The 18,937-nt window shown below is 41.7% G+C and overlaps 1 protein-coding gene across 1 annotated transcript in view; it reads left to right on the forward strand.

The window, feature by feature from the left end:
- ttc29 (tetratricopeptide repeat domain 29) overlaps positions 1-18,937 on the forward strand; it is a 225,685-nt gene that overhangs the window by 191,949 nt on the left and 14,799 nt on the right. The window contains exon 8 of the mRNA XM_051928172.1: positions 12,886-12,977. Within this exon, the coding sequence (XP_051784132.1) occupies positions 12,886-12,977 (92 nt within the window). The remainder of the gene's footprint in view (positions 1-12,885; positions 12,978-18,937) is intronic.

Genomic DNA, 18,937 nt, shown 5'->3' on the forward strand with positions numbered 1-18,937 from the left:
TTTGGAATAGTTCAGGTTTTACCGTGTGCTCACGTAGGCACAATACATAGAAAAACAAGGCACTGAGCTCTGTAGTGCTGCAGCTCATTGCATGGGTCTTCTTGGTGGCTCCGTTCTTCATGCTTCTCCTTCTTTCTTGTCAGGGCCAAGGTGAAAGCCCTAAGCCCTCTTTGGCTAATATCATCTTGACAGACCATATCAGTATGTGTTCACGAGGGGTGTATGCATAAAAATAACCAATGGTTTAATGGCTTTGCTTTTATACGCGTTTCTGTTTTAACGATGTGTTTACATAGATCATTGTAGACACGGAACACGCATGAAATGCATGTGTTCCAAATAACGATATAGTATTTATAAAAGGTGTCATTTTGCTTGACTTCTCACTCTATACAACTCCAAGCAACTGACACGCAGGTAAACAGACTTGAGTGCGGCGGTGGGGGATGTGATAGTAGGCTGCTTGCTGCTTATCAACACATTTACAGTACAAAAGACGCTGATGGAGAAGTGTGAAGCGATTTAAGGTGGGACGGATCTACAAGCTTTTTCGTAGGCTCTGGTAATTCTAGTGTTAAAGTCATGTGAAAAATTAAGTACACCCATGAACATAAACTCATCAGCCACTTTCTTAGGTATACCTTGCTAATACTGGGTTGGAACCCATTTTGTTTTCAGAATTGCTGTAATTCTTCATGGCATAAATTCAACAAGATAATGGAAACATTCCTCAGGGATTGTGGTCCATATTTATTTGATAGCATCATGCAGTTGCTGCACATCCATGATGCGAATCTCCCATTCCACCTGTAACAAGAATGACCCAGAGACATTGGGAAGGTTTGGGGAAGCCACCTGTATAATATTTCCCGGCTGCAAAATCTGTCCAAAAGCAAAGACATGATCACACAATGGAGTCCAAAACAGAATTGACTATTGTCTTAAGATGACAGCTTTTAAATGCTCGCAGGGGAAGTGATGTCATCAGGACTGGAACCGGTCGTTAGCTGCCCCAGAATAGGGCGGGATTTCCCGAGAATGGTCTTCAAGGAATTGAGAGAGAGAATTAGCGCACTTCGCCACCTCCTGGTTCGGTGTGGAATAAAAATTTTTCAGGCCCTTTGGTTGTCCCCTAATTACGTGTGTGTGACACACCACATCCCAAAGGTGATCTGGTGACTGTGGAGCCCATTTGAGTACTGTAAACTTGTTGTCATATTTAGGAAACCGGTTTGAAATGATTTGAGCTTTGTGACATGGCGTGTTATCCTGCTGGAAGTAGCCATCAGAAGATGGGGACACTGTGGTCATAAAGGGATGGACATGGTCAGCAACAATACTCAGGTTGGCTGTGACATTTAGACAATGCTCTCTTGGTACTAAGGGGTCCAAAGTGTACCCAGAATATAACCCCCACAACATTACATCGCCACCTGCAGCCTGAACTGTTAATACAAGGCAGGATGGATCCCTGCTTTCATGTTGTTGACCCCACCATCTGAATGTTGCAGCAGAAATCGAGACTCACCAGACCAGGCAACGTTTTTTCCAATCTTCTTTTGTCGAATTTTGGTTACTTTTTGTGAACTGTAGCCTTGGTTGCCTGTTCTTAGCTGATTGGAGTGGCACTCTGTGTGGTGGTCTGCTGCTGTAACCCACCTGCTTCAAGGTTTGACGTGTTGTGTGTTCAGAGCTGCTCTTCTGCACACCTCAGTTGAAACGAGTGCTTATTTAAGTTACTGTTGCCTTTCTATCCGCTCAAACTAGTCTGACCATTCTCCTCTGGCATCAACAGGGCATTTTCGCCCAGAGAACTGTCGCTCACTGGATATTTTCCCTTTTTCAGACCATTCTGTGTAAACCCTAGGGATGGTTGTGTGTGAAAATCCCAGTAAATCAGCCGTTTCTGAAATACCAACAGCTATGCCATGTTCAGAGTCACTTCAGTCACCTTTCTTCCTCATTCTGATGCTCAGTTAGAACTTCAGCAGGTCATCTTGACAATGTCTACATGTCTAAATGCATTAAGTTGCTGCCATGTGATTGGCTGATTAGATATTTGTGTTAACGAGCAGTTGAACAGGTGTACCTAATAAAGTGGCCAGTGAATGTATGTGGTTATAGCTACATTCTTACACATTTCAGATGCTTAATAAGCTTCCATTTTTCTTGTCTCAGAAATGTACTTGTATAATGCCTCTGTGTCTGTGATCTCCTACTTGACTGCCATGCTTTCTGATCACAGTTCTTTTCTCCTGTTCAACACAGCTTACGCCTGTTGGTATGGGATTCATAAAAGATGTGTTAATTTTTGTGATGCACCATCTGTTAGAATGACAAATGCAGTGCATATGTCTGTTATAAACCATTTGGTAAAGGATTCATAAAAGCAGCGTTATAAAGTTTGTGATGCACCATCTGTTAGAATGACAAATGCAATACATATGTCTCTGTTATAAACCATTTGGTATGGGATTCATAAAAGCAGTGTTCATTTTTGTGATGCACCATCTGCTGGAATGACAAATGCAATGCATATGTCTTTGTTATATATCATTTGGTATGGGATTTGTAAATAGCCCCCAATGCCACACTTTGATAATCCATATTAGAATACTGTAATTAACAAGAAATTAATAACAAGAAGAAATATCAAGCAACTATTGCTCAGAAATAAACTCAAACTATATTAATATGTAACAATACAAAGGATTCAAAAAGTATTGAGTCCCCTTCACATTTTGTACACTTTATTAGGTAGTAGATTTAATTTAAATGGAGAAATTTGTCATTTTTCCCATCAGTCTACATTCAATAACCCTTAATGTCAAAGTGAAAAAATATTTTCAGAAAGGTTTTCAAAATAATTTAAAAATTGAAATATTTCCTTCACAGAAGTATTCACAGTCTGTGCTGTGGCACTACACATTGTGCACAGGTTCTTCCTGTTTGCCTTAATTCTCCTTGTGATGTTTCTAGAACTTCATTAGACATGCATGTCCCTGTGTACAGAACATCTCACCATTCATACCACATATCAGGACAAAAAACAATCCATGAAGTCCAAGAAATTCTCTGTAGACCTCTGTGATCAAAGGCAGCAATCAGGACAAGAGTATAAAAAACATTTCTAAATCTTTGAATGTTTCCAGGAGCACAGTGGCATCAAGAATTGAAATGGAGGAGGTTTGGAGCCACCAGGACTCTTCCTAGAGCTGGCCATCTTGCCAAAAGGAGAGCCTTGGTCAGGTAGACAAACAAACCTCTAATCGGTCACTCTAACAGAGCTTCAGAAGTCCTCTGCTGTGATGAAAAAACCTGTCAAAAAGGAAAACCCTCTCGGCAGCACAGCATCAATCAGTGTTTGTGATAGAGTGGCTAGCCGAAAAAAACGCTTTTGATTAACAGACATATGGACTCTGAGAGCATGAGGACAAAAATTCTCTGGTCTAATAAGACAAAAATTGAACTCTCCAGGCAGAACTTCAAGCACTATGTCAGGCAAAGACCAGGCACTGCTCATTATACATTATACTTCCTGAGGTGAAGTATGGTGGTCTCAGCATCATGCTATGGGAGTACATGAACAGGGTGACCGGTCAGAATTAAGGGAAGGATAAATGCAGGTAAAAATAAAGAAGTCCTTGAAGCAAACCTGCACACGACCTCAGACTGGGCCTGATGGTTCACCTTTCATCATACAGCCAAGACAGCACTGGTGTGGCTTTGTGATAAGTCTGTGTGTGTCCTTGAGTGGCCAGACTTACATTTACAAACCTTTCTGAAAACTTGGGTTCACTTTGTCATTATGGGTTATTGAGTGTAGACTGATGAACAAAAATGCCAAATGTATCCATTTAAATTGAATTTACTACACAATAAAGTATAAGTATCCAGAAAATGAAAATGTCTGAATACTTTCTGTATGCACTGTATTCTGCAGGGGTCTCCGACCTTTTTTCCCCTGAGAGCTACTTTTACAAAATGAAAATGGCCGAGAGCTACTCATGTTGTCTAACGTTTATTCTCATAGCTTATTTCAACCCAAACAAACTGAATAAGCTTGTTTTGCCTGAACATTCACAAAATGTTGGTGTCCACAACTCACATTTTGCATTAAAACATCACAAAAAAATATTGAGTTCACCTGCAAGTGCATTTTGTATGTCTGTATGCATTTTCTAGTGTATCTCACACTATTGAATTAAAACATGAATGCTGTCAAAACAAAACAATGCAATTCCAAATATACAGATATGACTTCTTCATTTGTCATTTTGTCACATGTCACTGTGTCACTTTATTCACAGGTCCAGTTGCATGTGTGATGTGTTGTTTAGTTAGTCAGATGAATGGCACTGAGGTGTGTGGTGGAGTGGAGCCACTCAGGTTCACTCTTCTGGAGTCATTTAAATGTTCGTCTGTCAGTCTTGTGCTGAACTTTGATTTCATGACATTCACGTCAGACTCACAGAGGTATGGAGACCCAAACAAAGTAGACATTTTCAGAGCTGCTCGGTGAAGATTCCTCTAGTTATCTGGCTCTACTAGGCTCCAGAAATGCTGAGAATGCTGTTGAGACTTTACCTGCATACTATTTCGAAGGTTTACTAATATATAATATATAAAATCCAATCTCTGTCTGTCTGTCTGTCCGCTTTTCACGAGAGAACTACTTAACAGATTTAGATCGTGTTTTTTTTCTATAATTTGCTTGAACATTCTGGTTGATTTTGCGACTTGTCTCATATCGCTATGTATCTTGGAGTAACGATTTATTTGCGAGAATCTGAGAAACATGCAGCAGGCCGAGTGGGGCGGGGCCTTCCTCACTCATTCGCCAGCTTCGGGATATGTACCTTAACTCCGCTTAGCTAGCGAATGAGAGAACAATTGAAATCAACTTTGTTTTATATTTAAAATAAAGTTTTACTTAGGTCTTGATGAGTTTGAGTCCGGATATTCTCTCAAGTGTATGCCACATTGAAAAGATAGATTGCAATTCAGATTGGGGATCGTGACTTTGTGTTAAAAGGATCGTGATATGATTTTTTGGAAAGATCGCCCACCCCTAATTTAACTAATCAAGTTTTCAAATTTATGTAGGATTCATTAACCCTTTGGCAAGCTATTTGGAAAGGAGCGACATGTTGGAGACCCCTGGTATACTGTATGTTATTTCTTATGCTCCATGTAAATAATGCAAGGCCTTGTGATCGTGTGAGGATTAAAGAAGCTCTAACAGCAGCTACTGCAAACTAAGAATTCAGAGCCATGCAGACCCTGGCGCAGCAGTATTGATCTTGTAGCATGACTGGCAGCCGACGTCGGCTATTAAGTGGGACCTGATCCTATTGATTAAGCCTTGGGACTCCTAGTTAGCAGTTTTGAGTAAACATTTGTTTTGATGCGTTTGTACACACAGTTTTTCTTGTTTGTATAGTATTCGCACAGACCCTGATCTTCCCTTTTTAATTTCAGTGTTATTGGGCCCCCTCACACCATGAATATTTATACCCAGCAATACATTTATTAAGACATGGCAGATAGAGCATATGGACACTGTAGACACATGGAATAAATTGCCAAGTCATGCAACAGACAGCAAGACTTTTAGGACCTTCAAATTTTGAATAAATGACATGGTTCGTACTGGCGAGATTTGTTGAGCTGTATTACCTGTTCTTATCAAAATGTTTCCAAACTTCTAATTTCTAATTGTATGGTGTCACACAAAGGCGCCCCGCCGCCAAAAATATTTTGAACCATTGTGTCTGAGGTCAAATAACACCTGAGCACTCCCAAGCTTTCATAAGCCTATCCTCATTTAGTTCTTCAAACATCCAAAAGCAACCGACGACAACCTGCCTGAGATTCATTTCACATTTACTGTACTGTATACAGTAATCCCTCGCTATATCGTGCTTTGACTTTCGCGGCTTCACTCTATCGCAGATTTTATATGTAAGCATATCTAAATATATAATGCGGATTTTTCGCTGCTTCGCGGGTTTCTGCGGACAATGGATCTTTTTACTTCTGGCACTTGCTTCCTCAGTTGGTTTGCCCAGTTGATTTCATACAAGAGATTCTATTGGCGGATGTCTGAGAAGCTACCCAATCAGAGCATGCAGTTAAGTTCCTGTGTGATGCTGATTGGCTCAGCGACGGAGTGCTGCATTAACCAGGAAGTCTCATCTCACTCATTCAGCATTAACGTGCTCCTGCTACTGCTTCAGGGGCCGTGTCCAAGCGCCAACAGAAGATGCAAATGATTGCAGAAAAGGTAAAAGTTTTGGATATGTTGAAGGAAGGGAACAGCTACACCGCTGCAGGACACCATTACGGCATCAATGAGTCTACGATTCCTTTTATTTAAAAAGGAGGAAAAGCATATAAGATCTACGGCCGCAGTGTCCTTTAACCAGGGCGCAAAACGAGTTGCAAGTGGACGTGATAAGGCAGTAGTCTGGATGGAATCTGCTTTAGGGATTTGGATTGAAGAGTGCTGGAAGAAGAACAACGGTGGTGCTACACAATCGCCTGAAGAGGCTCCTTTAGAAGAGCTGTAACGCTATCCTTTGTTGTGCAGTAAAATTAAACTCATCGTTATCGGACAAGTCATTGTGTCATTGTTGGTGAGTAACCATAATTAATTATCTATGTACAGTACTTATTACATGTACATAGTTTAGTGTCACAGTACACACATTTTACTGTATACAATTTTTCTTGCATTGTACGTATTTATTGCTGGTGGCCTGTCTGTCGTAATGGCTGTAACATATGTGATATCGGAGACGCTCGATATCTTTAAAATAATATTTAGGTTTTACTGTATATAAACTGTGTTTACATACATAATTTCAACGAATCTTACCTAATATCTAAGAGAATACAAAGGGTTTATGCTGTATAATTGTGCGGGAAATGTTTATAATAGTGTGGGAGAGTTTATGAGGGCTTAAAATATATAAAAAGAACCATATGAACATATGGTTTCTACTTCACGGATTTTCACCTTTCGCGGGGGGTTCTGGAACGCAATTCCCGCGATGGAGGAGGGATTACTGTATATATATTGTAATGAAAGAACAGAAGAGAGCGATTTAACAGTGTTAGGGAGCAGTAGGTACCCCATTTAATTTTATGCAGTTTAGGGGAAAAATAGGTTGAAATGAATGGTGTTTAGGGACATTGTTTGTCCTTGCATGCCTCGCTTCTTAGTAAATGCGGCTCTTCTAAGGGATCTCCTTGGTTGCTGATGCCAGTTTTGTAAGTGAACACTGATTTTTGGCATTATGGTCACTTTAGTAGCCCACATGGTGGAAGAGGCAGGACCTACAAGGGCAAGCTGGAGGCAGTATCAGTGTGCTTCACCGTCTGCTGAAAGCAAAGGAAAAGAGGTTGTTTGTGACCACATTTTCCCAGACACTGGTCTGTGCATTCTTATATTGGAAATGTCGCTAGGATACTCTCAACTTGTACGCTTTGTCACAGGTGGCTGGGGGGCGACCACCCTGGTGGCAATGGGGACCACAGGTACAGATCTTTGAAGCTCAACCCTGTAGGGGCCCGTGGTCACCTCCAGGGGGCGCCCCAATGCCTTGGGAGCCCTGGACCTCAGCACTTCCGCCACACCCGGAAGTGCTGGGGGGAACAGGATCAGGGACACCTGGAGAGCTTCCGGGTGTGCAGCCAGCACTTCCGCCACACTGGGAACTGCCGGCGGAAGATTGTCAGGAGGCACCTGGAGCACAACCGGGGGGTCATAAAAGGGGCTGCCTCCCTCCATTCAGGGGCTGGAGTCAGGAGGACGAGAAGACAAGGTCTTGGAGGAGAGGCAAGGAGGTGGCCTGAAGAGAGTGAGACATTTGATGGTCAGCCTGGACTTTTGGGGACTTTGGGGTTGCGTGCACTTATTGTAAATATGAGTATTGTAAATAAACGTGTGTTGGGTGACTGCAACGTGTCCGCCTGTCTGTGTCTGGGTCATCTTCCACAGCTTATATATGTACAGCACAAAAAAGAATACTGTTAAGGCACATATATATACATACAGTGATCCCCCGTCTGTCGCAGAAGTTACGTTCCAGACCCATCAGCGGTAGGTGAAAATCTGCGATATAGAAACACCATATAAATAAACATTTTTTTATAGTTTAAGCCTTAAAATACCCCTCCCACATGCTTTAAACACATGTAAACTTGTAATGGCGAGCGACAGCCGCGTAATGCTTTCCTTCCTGAAGCATACCCAGGAGTTTTACCTTCTCCTGAATGATCAAGGTCTTCCTCTGGCACTCAGGCTCACTACTACCAGAAGGCTTAGAAGACGTAGGATGCTTGGGAGCCATTGTAGGGCTTAAAACAAATTGAAAAGTTCACAACAATTGGACCACAAGCAAGGTACGCGATACGCAGAGAACTGAGATGCATCGGGGATTATACCACGTTAGCAGCAGCCAATCAGAGCCCAAGAGAATGAAAATCCCGCTGTGATTGGTTGAGTCTCTTCCTTCAGCCAATAACAGGCCTTGTAAGAAATCATCTGGGTACTGTAACACTAAACTCTTTGTCTACCGTAGTGTACAATGTACATATAGAATTAGATATGTTCCACAGAAAAATCCGCGATTTAGCGGGGAATCACTGTGTGTGTGTGTTTATATATATATATATATATATATATATATATATCAATTCAAACTGAGCCCAATTTGCTTTTAGATGTCTTTTTGAAACTCATCTTTTCATTAAATACTTTGGAATTACTTAGTGTCTCTTCTACACTGTAACTGCTGTTGCACTGCGTGACAGCAGATGGCGCTATACCAGCGCTTAACCCAGATAAACATGGGAGGCACACTGATAAAAACACAAATGTCCTTTATTTATTCTTCGCTCGTGTGGAACGTCTTCCCCGTCCCCAAAACAACCCACAATTCTATCTCCACCACTCCACTCCAGCAAGCTTCGCCAACTACCACCCGACTCTGGCTTCCAGAATAGTGTCTGCTGGTCCCTTATATAGGTCACCTGGAAGTGCTCCAGGTACTCGTTGACCTACTTCTGGGTGTGGCGGAAGAATCGCACACACAGGGTCAGGAATAGTTGCAACCCACCCTGGCAGTGCCCCAGGATCCCAACAGGGCTGTAACGAACTCCAATTTCCATGAAGCCCTGCAGGAGTCTGAGGTACTGCTGCCATCCAGGGGAGGTGATGCTCTATCCACACTTGCCTCCCCTGATCCTTCCAAGGCAGAGCTGTCCTCGCCAACCATGACAACTGACAAAGAGTCTATGATACTGGTGTGTGCTTAAATTATGTAGAAACTCTACTCCCTTGTGCTCACTTTTTTGCTTTTGATGTTTGCACCTTCATTCTTGTATGTATTATAAGTCACCTTGAATATATGTGTCTGACAAAATAAATAACAACAATCTTAAATATATATATATATATATATATATATATATATATATATATATATATATATATATCAACGTCCTTCTGTATGTCTGTCCACTTTTCATGACAGAACTACTTAACAGATTTAGATTGGTTTTTTTTTCTATAATATGCTTGAACATTCCAGTTGATTTTCCGACTTCTCTCATCGCGCTAAGTAGTTCACTTGCGGTACTGATTTATTTGCGCAAATCCAAGTGACGCAGCGGGCCGAGGGGAGCGGGGCCGTTCTCACTCACGTGCCAGCCTTGGGGTGTATCTTACCTCCATTTAGCTAGCGCACGAGGGAACTACTTCACGGATTTAGATCAGGTTTTTTTCTATAATTTTCTTGAACATTCCATTGATTTTACGACTTTCTCATCGGGCTGTGGGGAAGGGGGGTGGAACTCTCCTCACTCACGCATCTGCTTCAGGGCGTAACCTTAACTCCTCCTAGTTAGCAAATGAGAGAATTACTTCACGGATTTAGATCGTTTTTTTTTTCTATAATTTCCTTCAACATTCCGGTTGATTTTGCGACTTCTCTCATCACGCTGCGAATCCTAGTTTGCTTGCAGGAGATGGTATATGTGCGCTAATCTGAGACAGAGGCTGTGGGCCGAGGGGAGGGATAAGCGTGAAATCAGGAGTGGGGCCCTCCTCATTCACGCGCCAGCCTTCGTTCGAGTCGCTCTACCTCTGCATTTTGGAGTGTACCTCGCCTCTGCTTAGCTAGCGATACCAGTTTGTTTATTGATTTTTAAAAGTTTGTCCTGTTTCATTACTACGTGGGCAGAGCTGCGGGGAATGGCTAGTAGCAAATGAATGCAGAGTAAAAAGAACAGGAAATTGAATGAATTGAGCAAATTCAATCATATTTAATTTGAAACTAAACACATTGTGTTAACAAGTTACATAGACAGACAGAGGGTCCAGGGGTGGCTTAATGCCTCTGTGCACATCGACCTTTACAGATCTAATGTGTGTGTGTTTGTGTGTTCATTTCTTTCTCTTTGTTATCCAGCATGTTCTCTGGTAGGGCAAACAAGCCGTCAGTTATCTTCACTTAAAAATTTCTTTGAGTATGTGTGCCTGCTTGTATACCATTTATAAATTATGCATGTAAATAAACAGTTGTGCAAAGGTTTTGCTAATCAATAGACCTTTTCTCATGACTAAACAGAGAAGACTGCCTACATCCTAGCTTAAGTTTTAAAACGGTCATCATTGGACACCTCTGGAGCAGGGTAAATCTGGACTCATCAGACCACATGACCTTCTTCCATTGCTCCAGAGTCCAATCTTTATGCTCCCTAGCAAATTGAAGCCTTTTTTTCCTGATTAGTGGTTTTCTTACGGCTACACAGCTGTTCAGTCCCAATCCCTTGAGTTCCCTTCGCATTGTGTGTGTGGAAATGCTCTTACTTTCACTATTAAACATAGACCTGAGTTCTACTGTTGTTTTTCTTCGATTTGATTTCACCAAACGTTTAAGTGATCGCCGATCACAATCATTCAGGATTTTTTTCCAGCCACATTTCTTCCTCAAAGACGATGGGTCCCCACTATCCTTCCAGTTTTTAATAATCCATCCATCCATCCATTTTCCAACCCGCTGAATCCGAACACAGGGTCACGGGGGTCTGCTGGAGCCAATCCCAGCCAACACAGGGCACAAGGCAGGAACCAATCCCGGGCAGGGTGCCAACCCACTGCAGGACACACACAAACACACCCACACACCAAGCACACACTAGGGCCAATTTTTAGAATCGCCAATCCACCTAACCTGCATGTCTTTGGACTGTGGGAGGAAACCGGAGCGCCCGGAGGAAACCCACGCAGACACGGGGAGAACATGCAAACTCCACGCAGGGAGGACCCGGGAAGCGAACTCGGGTCCCCAGGTCTCCCAACTGCGAGGCAGCAGCGCTACCCACTGCGCCACCGTGCCGCCCAGTTTTTAATAATAATAATAATAATAATTCATTACATTTATATAGCGCTTTTCTTAGTACTCAAAGCGCTGTCCACACAGGGAGGAACCGGGAAGCAAACCCACAATCTTCCACAGTCTCCTTACTGCAAAGCAGCAGCACTACCACTGCACCACCTGTGAGTTTTAATAATGCGTTGGACAGTTCTTAACCCAATTTTAGATGTTTAGATGTTTTCTCTGCTTGATGCATGCCAATGATTTGACCCTTCTCAAACAGACTAACATCTTTTCCACGACCACGAGATGTGTCTCACGACATGAAATGAGAAGCAACTCATTGCACCAGTTGGAGTTAAATAACTTGTTGCCAGCTGAAAGATAATCGCCCATGCAGTAATTATCCAATAGGAGGCTCGTACCTATTTGCTTAGTTAAATCCAGGTGGCGACTCGTTTTTTTGGCCAGGCAGTGTATATAAAAGTCAATGTATGTGTGTGTGTGTGTATGTATGTTCCAGCATTACTTCCGAACGGCTGGACCATTTTCATAAAACTTGGTACACATGGTTTTCATTGGTCGACTAAAAATACTGTAGGGTGAAATCAGCCCTAACTCACCCCCTTCTGGGCAGGGTGGGGGGTGATCTTGTGATCTTGTATGCATGTTATCATCCAGTTGACACTCGGAATGACCACCAGAGGGCGAACTGGAGGTGACTGCCAGCATTCTTTATGTTTGAGCTTTTGAAATTAAATAGAGTTGGCCAGTTCTGAGCGTTAACGGGATGATAACATACATACAAGACCGCAAGACAAGCACATTAGTGAGTCTTCATTGTTTATTCATTTATTTTTATTTTTAAAGTTGTGTTTTTTTAATTATATTTTTCTCAAACAATTAAAAAAACAAACTTTATTTTCCTCTTGGGCAGCGCCGGGTATTTCAGCTATGTTAGCTAGTATAAAATATTTACTGGGATCAAGTCTTCCAGGAGATCCACACAACAGAATAATTTTCCAACAGAAAGTGTCATTTTATGACATGAAAATCAATTGTGATTCTCCACTGACACACTAAACCAAAATCAAATTTTCTTGATGGTTTGAATGAGAGCTGAACTTCAAAACAAATTTTGGACCCTACCATCACACTTCCATTTGCATGTAACTAAAAGAAATTGAAAACTAAGTATTTTTGTGTAGAAATCTAAAGATAAGGTTCATCTTCACTCATCTTCAGTTTGTAACGTGTCTCTAAATCCAGTTTAGGAGAGTCTGATTATTGAGATACTCGGGCATTCAAAACTGGGATTCTCTGTGTTCACACATCAAATATCCTTTTACTTTTTGTGGTTCTGCCATTAAAGGATAGCAGTTGACTTCATCAGTGAATGGTTCGTTTGTTATTTCTAATAATGTTTTGTTTCAAAAATGACACCAGTGTTTCACTAGTACTGTACAACAAATCTTCAATTGCTTTTTCATTTTTGCAGTACCTTGAAATGAGTATGCAGATCTTCACAGAACTGGGAGACAAGGATGGAATTGGAAAAACCTGTCAAGCTCTGGCTAAAGCTTATGAGAGGTAAAACTGCCATTTTTTATTTTCATTAAACTTAGCCACTTGATGTCTAATGCACACAGGTCAGTGAAGGTTATTGCAATGTCCAGTTTCTTGGCAGCAGTGACTGAAATACAGAAACCTGCCTGATTTGATTAAAGTAATCTAGTAGTAGGGGGATGTACCATGTTAGGCATTGTGGATGCAATGAGAAGTGTCTGAAGAAGGGGCCTGAGCTGCCTTGGAAACTTGCATATTGTATAATCTGTTCAGTTGGGTAATAAAAGGTGTCATTTTGCTTCACTTCTCATTGATTAAGGTAATGAAATGGTGATCACATAGTTCAAACAATGCAGTTCCATCCCAGCCCAGACCATACTTTACAGTCACCAGATCTTTACCCAAAGACATTTTGATTTCCAGGATCTAAATGATTACATTTATCCACAGCCAATCCTTCTTTTCCCTTAACCAAAAATCTAAGAACAGAAATTAGGGTCTTATTTATCAATTATGAATACATATAGTGTTTGTGTGTATGTATGTATGCATATATATGTATGTATGTGTATACATACAGTATATGTGTATATATATATGTGTATGTGTATATATATATATATATATATATATATATATATAGTGGCGAGCGGCTGGGGGCAGTACCCAGCCGGGACGCCTACAAGGACCGGAACAGGAACTAAGCCTCCTCCGGACCACAAGAGGGCAGCTGCCTTGGTTGGTATGAGGACCATGGAAAAAGAGCATGGAAGCTCAACCCTATTGGGGCCCGTGGTCATCGCCAGGGGGCGCCATGATGCCTGACAAGCCCTGGATGACAGCACTTCCAAAACACCCGGAGGTGCTGGCGGAAGGAAGACCAGGGACACCCAGAGTGATTCCGGGTCCTCTTGTGGCACTTCCACCACATCAGGAAGCTCATTGGGAGGCACCTGGAGCACGGCCGGGTGAATATTAAAGGGGCCGCCTCCCTCGGGTGGAAGAGGACAGAGCGTGGAGGCGATGAAGAGAAAGAGGCCTGGACTGAGGATGTGTGGTGTAGGAGCACTGGGTTGTGTGCTTTGGGACGTTGTAAATAGTGAAGTATGAATAAACTGTGTGTGGTGTTGAAACCTTCGGTGTCTGCCTGTCTGTGTTCGAGCTGCTCTCCACAATATAGATATATATATATATATATATATATATATATATATATATATATATATATATATATAATATTGTCACGCATGTGCGTCTGAGGATCTCCTTGAGGGCTTATTCGAGGTAAATGGTAACCCATCAGGGTGAGAGGGGGCACTGTCGCTAAATTTGTTCAGCTCCCAGAAACCTTTTTGATTTATATACCCCAAAATATAGAGTGAACTGGCCGAACACAGATTCAAACAGAGCCGGAACAAATCAAAAATGACACCAGCAGGGGTAGTCCCTTTTAACTCTTTCAAATTTATCACACTTAAACAGGTGCCGTCTTGTAACACTCAACATAAGGCAAGTGAGAAGAAAACAAAAACTACTACTGCGTTTAGTTTCAGCAAACAAAACAACAGAAGGCTTTCCTAGAGCTTTCACTCTCCGGAACTGGTCTCATCAAGTCAAGCCCCATAGTGGAAGCACCCGGTATTTTTATAATGGGAGGACTGGAAGGGTTTGAGCTAATTTCCCTCATTGGGAGGTTTCTGGGAGCTGTGGGGAGAAAAGGAAACAGAGTTAGCGACAGCGCCCCCTCTCACCCTGGTGGATTACTGTTTACCTCGAATGAACCAGCAAGGAGATCCTCAGACACACATATATATATAGTTATACCGTACATATTTACGCACAAGTCAGGTCATGAAACCTGAAAAATCAATCATAAAATCAGACCCTGACTTATACGCCCATTCAAAAATGTGACACACTTATTTATTTTATTTTTTTAACATCTTCTTGCCTCCTCCAATCTCCCACCAGTTTCTCAGACACATTGAATTTTGTTGCAGCAGCGCAGTTACCAATTTCTTTCACCACTTTAACGATGTTTAATTTAAAACCAGCTTCATATTTTCTTCTGATCAAACGCTCCATCGTAGATAAAGGATGATCTTACGATAAAGGTGTATGAAGGTGTGAGATACAAAAAACACAAATCAGTGCAAACGTTGCTTCAGAATAGTTCGAGTCGCACTGTCTGGTCACTTAGGCACAACACATAGAAAAAAAAAGGCAGTGTGCTCCGTGGTTACTCTCTCAGGTGGGTGTTAGCATATCATAATCTCTTGGACCAATAGCATGCGTTTTCTGCATTCGACTTACATGACCGACATTATAAAATAACGGAAATTATACAGTAAAATCAAACCCCGACTTATTTGCGGGAGAACTTAAAAGCAAGTATATACGGTATAGGTATATATACATACAGGTGCTGGTCATAAAATTAGAATATCATGACAAAGTTGATTTATTTCAGTAATTCCATTCAAAAAGTGAAACTTGTATATTAGATTCATTCATTACACACAGACTGATGTATTTCAAATGTTTATTTCTTTTAATGTTGATGATTATAACTGACAACTAATGAAAGTCCCAAATTCAGTATCTCGGAAAATTAGAATATCAATTAAGACCAATGCAAAAAAAGGATTTTTAGAAATGTTGGCCAACTGAAAGGTATGAACATGAAAAGTATGAGCATGTACAGCACTCAATATTTAGTTGGGGCTCCTTTGGCCTGGATTACTGCAGCAATGTGGCGTGGCATGGAGTCGATCAGTCTGTGGCACTGCTCAGGTGTTATGAGAGCCCATGTTGCTCTGATAGTGGCCTTCAGCTCTTCTGAATTGTTGGGTCTGGCGTATTGCATCTTCCTCTTCACAATGCCCCATAGATTTCCTATGGGGTTAAGGTCAGGCGAGTTTGCTGGCCAATCAAGAACAGGGATACCATGGTCCTTAAACCAGGTACTGGTAGCTTTGGCACTGTGTGCAGGTGCCAGGTCCTGTTGGAAAATGAAATCTGCATCTCCATAAAATTCGTCAGCAGCAGGAAGCATGAAGTGCTCTAAAACTTCCTGGTAGACGGCTGCGTTGACCTTGGACCTCAGAAAACACAATGGACCAACACCTGCAGATGACATGGCACCCCAAACCATCACTGACTGTGGAAACTTTACACTGGACCTCACGCAACGTGGATTCTGTGCCTCTCCTCTCTTCCTCCAGACTCTGGGACCTTGATTTCCAAAGGAAATGCAAAATTTACTTTCATCAGAGAACATAACTTTGGACCACTCAGCAGCAGTCCAGTCCTTTTTGTCTTTAGCCCAGGCAAGACGCTTCTGACGCTGTCTCTTGTTCAAGAGTGGCTTGACACAAGGAATGCGACAGCTGAAACCCATGTCTTGCATACGTCTGTGCAGGGTGCGCTTATCCCTAGTGTTTGTACACTTTTTTCTACCACATCTTGTCCTTCCCTTCGCCTCTCTATTAATGTGCTTGGACACAGAGCTCTGTGAACAGCCAGCCTCTTTAGCAATGACCTTTTGTGTCTTGCCCTCCTTGTACAAGGTGTCAATGGTCGTCTTTTGGACAACTGTCAAGTCAGCAGTCTTCCCCATGATTGTGTAGCCTACAGAACTCGACTGAGAGACCATTTAAAGGCTTTTGAGTTAATTAGATGATTAGAGTGTGGCACCAGGTGTCTTCAATATTGAACCTTTTCACAATATTCTAATTTTCTGAGATACTGAATTTGGGACTTTCATTAGTTGTCAGTTATAATCATCAACATTAAAAGAAATAAACATTTCAAATACATCAGTCTGTGTGTAATGAATGAATCTAATATACAAGTTTCACTTTTTGAATGGAATTACTGAAATAAATCAACTTTGTCATGATATTCTAATTTTATGACCAGCACCTGTATATAAATATATATATATATGTGTGTGTGTGTGTGTGTGTGTGTGTGTGTGTGTGTGTATATATATATACAAGGGAGAGTCAAACTAAAGTTAGAAAATGGGATTTATCAGAAAATGGAACGAAGCTTCACAAAATTGATGATGTCATTTCTCAATGTCGTCTCCTCCCTTCTCAATGTACTTGCGCCACCTTGACTACATTGAGAAATGACATAAGCAGTTTTGTTAAGGTTCGTCACATTTTCTAATAAATCCCATTTTCTATCTTTAGCTTGAATTCCCCCTCGTGTGTATGTATGTGTGTGTGATTATTTGGGTGGTCACCTACCAGGTAACACTTCTGGTTGCTTGGCCAGTCAGCAAACATCCGCCATGTCCTCTCATTTGTGAGAAGCAGATCATAGATATGTGATAACTACCTGCCAAATGATACAAAGAGTACACAACACGCGCTTCACCTTTATTGGGGCTCGTCAGGTGTACGCACTTTTGCATCCCCTTAGTGCAGGGGCGTCGAACTCCGGTCCTGGAGGGCCGCAGTGGGTGCAGGTTTTCATTCTAACCATCTCCTTAATTAGTGATCAGTTTTTGCTGCTAATTAACTTCTTTTGCCTTTGTTTTAATTGACATGACTCAGACCTCTTAGTTGTTTCTTTGTCCTTAATTAGCAGCCAAACAATAATGAGACACAAAACAAGCAGCCACATGACCAGCTCCCCTGTGCCCATCACACAATAGCTGAAAATAAAGAAGGGTGAAGATCTCAGTAAAACAGACAATCAACAGTTTTGAAAATGTCTGCTGTGGCAGAATGAGAGCAACAACACGTCATGGAATTAAATGACAGGTTCAATTAACAACAAGAATCAGCATCTCATTAAGAAACTGGTTTGAGTGAAATTGGTTGGAGTTTGAATCCCCAGTTTAATTGATAATCTGTTGGCTCGTTGCACATCTAATGTCTGTTTGGCTGTCATTTAATGAAGAAAAGAATCAATTCAGGGGACTGAATCCTTAAAGAAAAGAAGTTAATTAGCAGTGAAAACTGGTCACTTGTTATGAAAAAGGTTAGAATGAAAACCTGCAGCCACTGTGGCCCTCCAGGCCTGGAGTTTGACACCTGTGCCTTAGTGGGACTTTGAACGTCAGTGCCTGATGCAAAGCTTCTGAGGTTGTGCCAATGCGGCTGGTTCTCTTATTTGACGGGATGCCTAAAAAATTGTTCACTCACTTTTTTATTGTTTTGCAGTAATAAATCACAGCGATTTTAATCTGACTAATGAACAGAGAAAATCTCTTTAAAATCAAAGAGAAAACAGATCTTTGCCAAGGGTGGAAATGAGTTACAAATATAAAACAGAAAAATAAGTGATTGCATACATCTTCACCCCCTTTGATATGGCACCCGTAAGTCATCCCTCATGTAGCCAATTGGTTTTAGAAGTCACAGAATTAGTTCAACCTCTCTAGGGTTTCATTTGATTGAATTCAAAATGCAAAGGAATGTGAAAGGGCTGACTTGGGTGAGTCAGTATGGGGGCCTAACATACATTTACATTTACATTTACATCATTTAGCAGACGCTCTTATCCAGAGCGACTTACAACAGTGTTTGTTAGTTTTTTTTTTTGTTTTTTTTTTCCGCATACTTCTTGGGGTCAGGGCGCAGGGTCAGCCATTGTACAGTGCCCCCTGGAGCAATTACAGGTTAAGGGCCTTGCTCAAGGGCCCAGCAGAGTAGGATCTCTTTTGGCAGTGACGGGGATTCGAACCGGCAACCTTCTGGATACCAGCACAGATCCTTAGCCTCAGAGCCACCACTCCGCCCGCACAACAAAGACTAAAGAACACTCCTAGCAATTCCATGCAAAGCACAAGTCAAGGGAAGGAGACAAGAAAAATTCCAAGTCAATGAATATCCACTGGTGTCCAGTCAATTCAGTCATTAGAAAATGTAAAGAGTATAACAGTAAATCTGCCTCAAGCAGGTCGTCCACTAAAACTGAGTGATTGTGCAAGAAGACGAGTGAAAGGAGGTCAGCAAGAGATCTGTGAG

The sequence above is a fragment of the Erpetoichthys calabaricus genome, chromosome 5 (genome assembly GCF_900747795.2).
Source record: "Erpetoichthys calabaricus chromosome 5, fErpCal1.3, whole genome shotgun sequence".
Taxonomy (NCBI): Eukaryota; Metazoa; Chordata; class Cladistia; order Polypteriformes; family Polypteridae; genus Erpetoichthys; species Erpetoichthys calabaricus.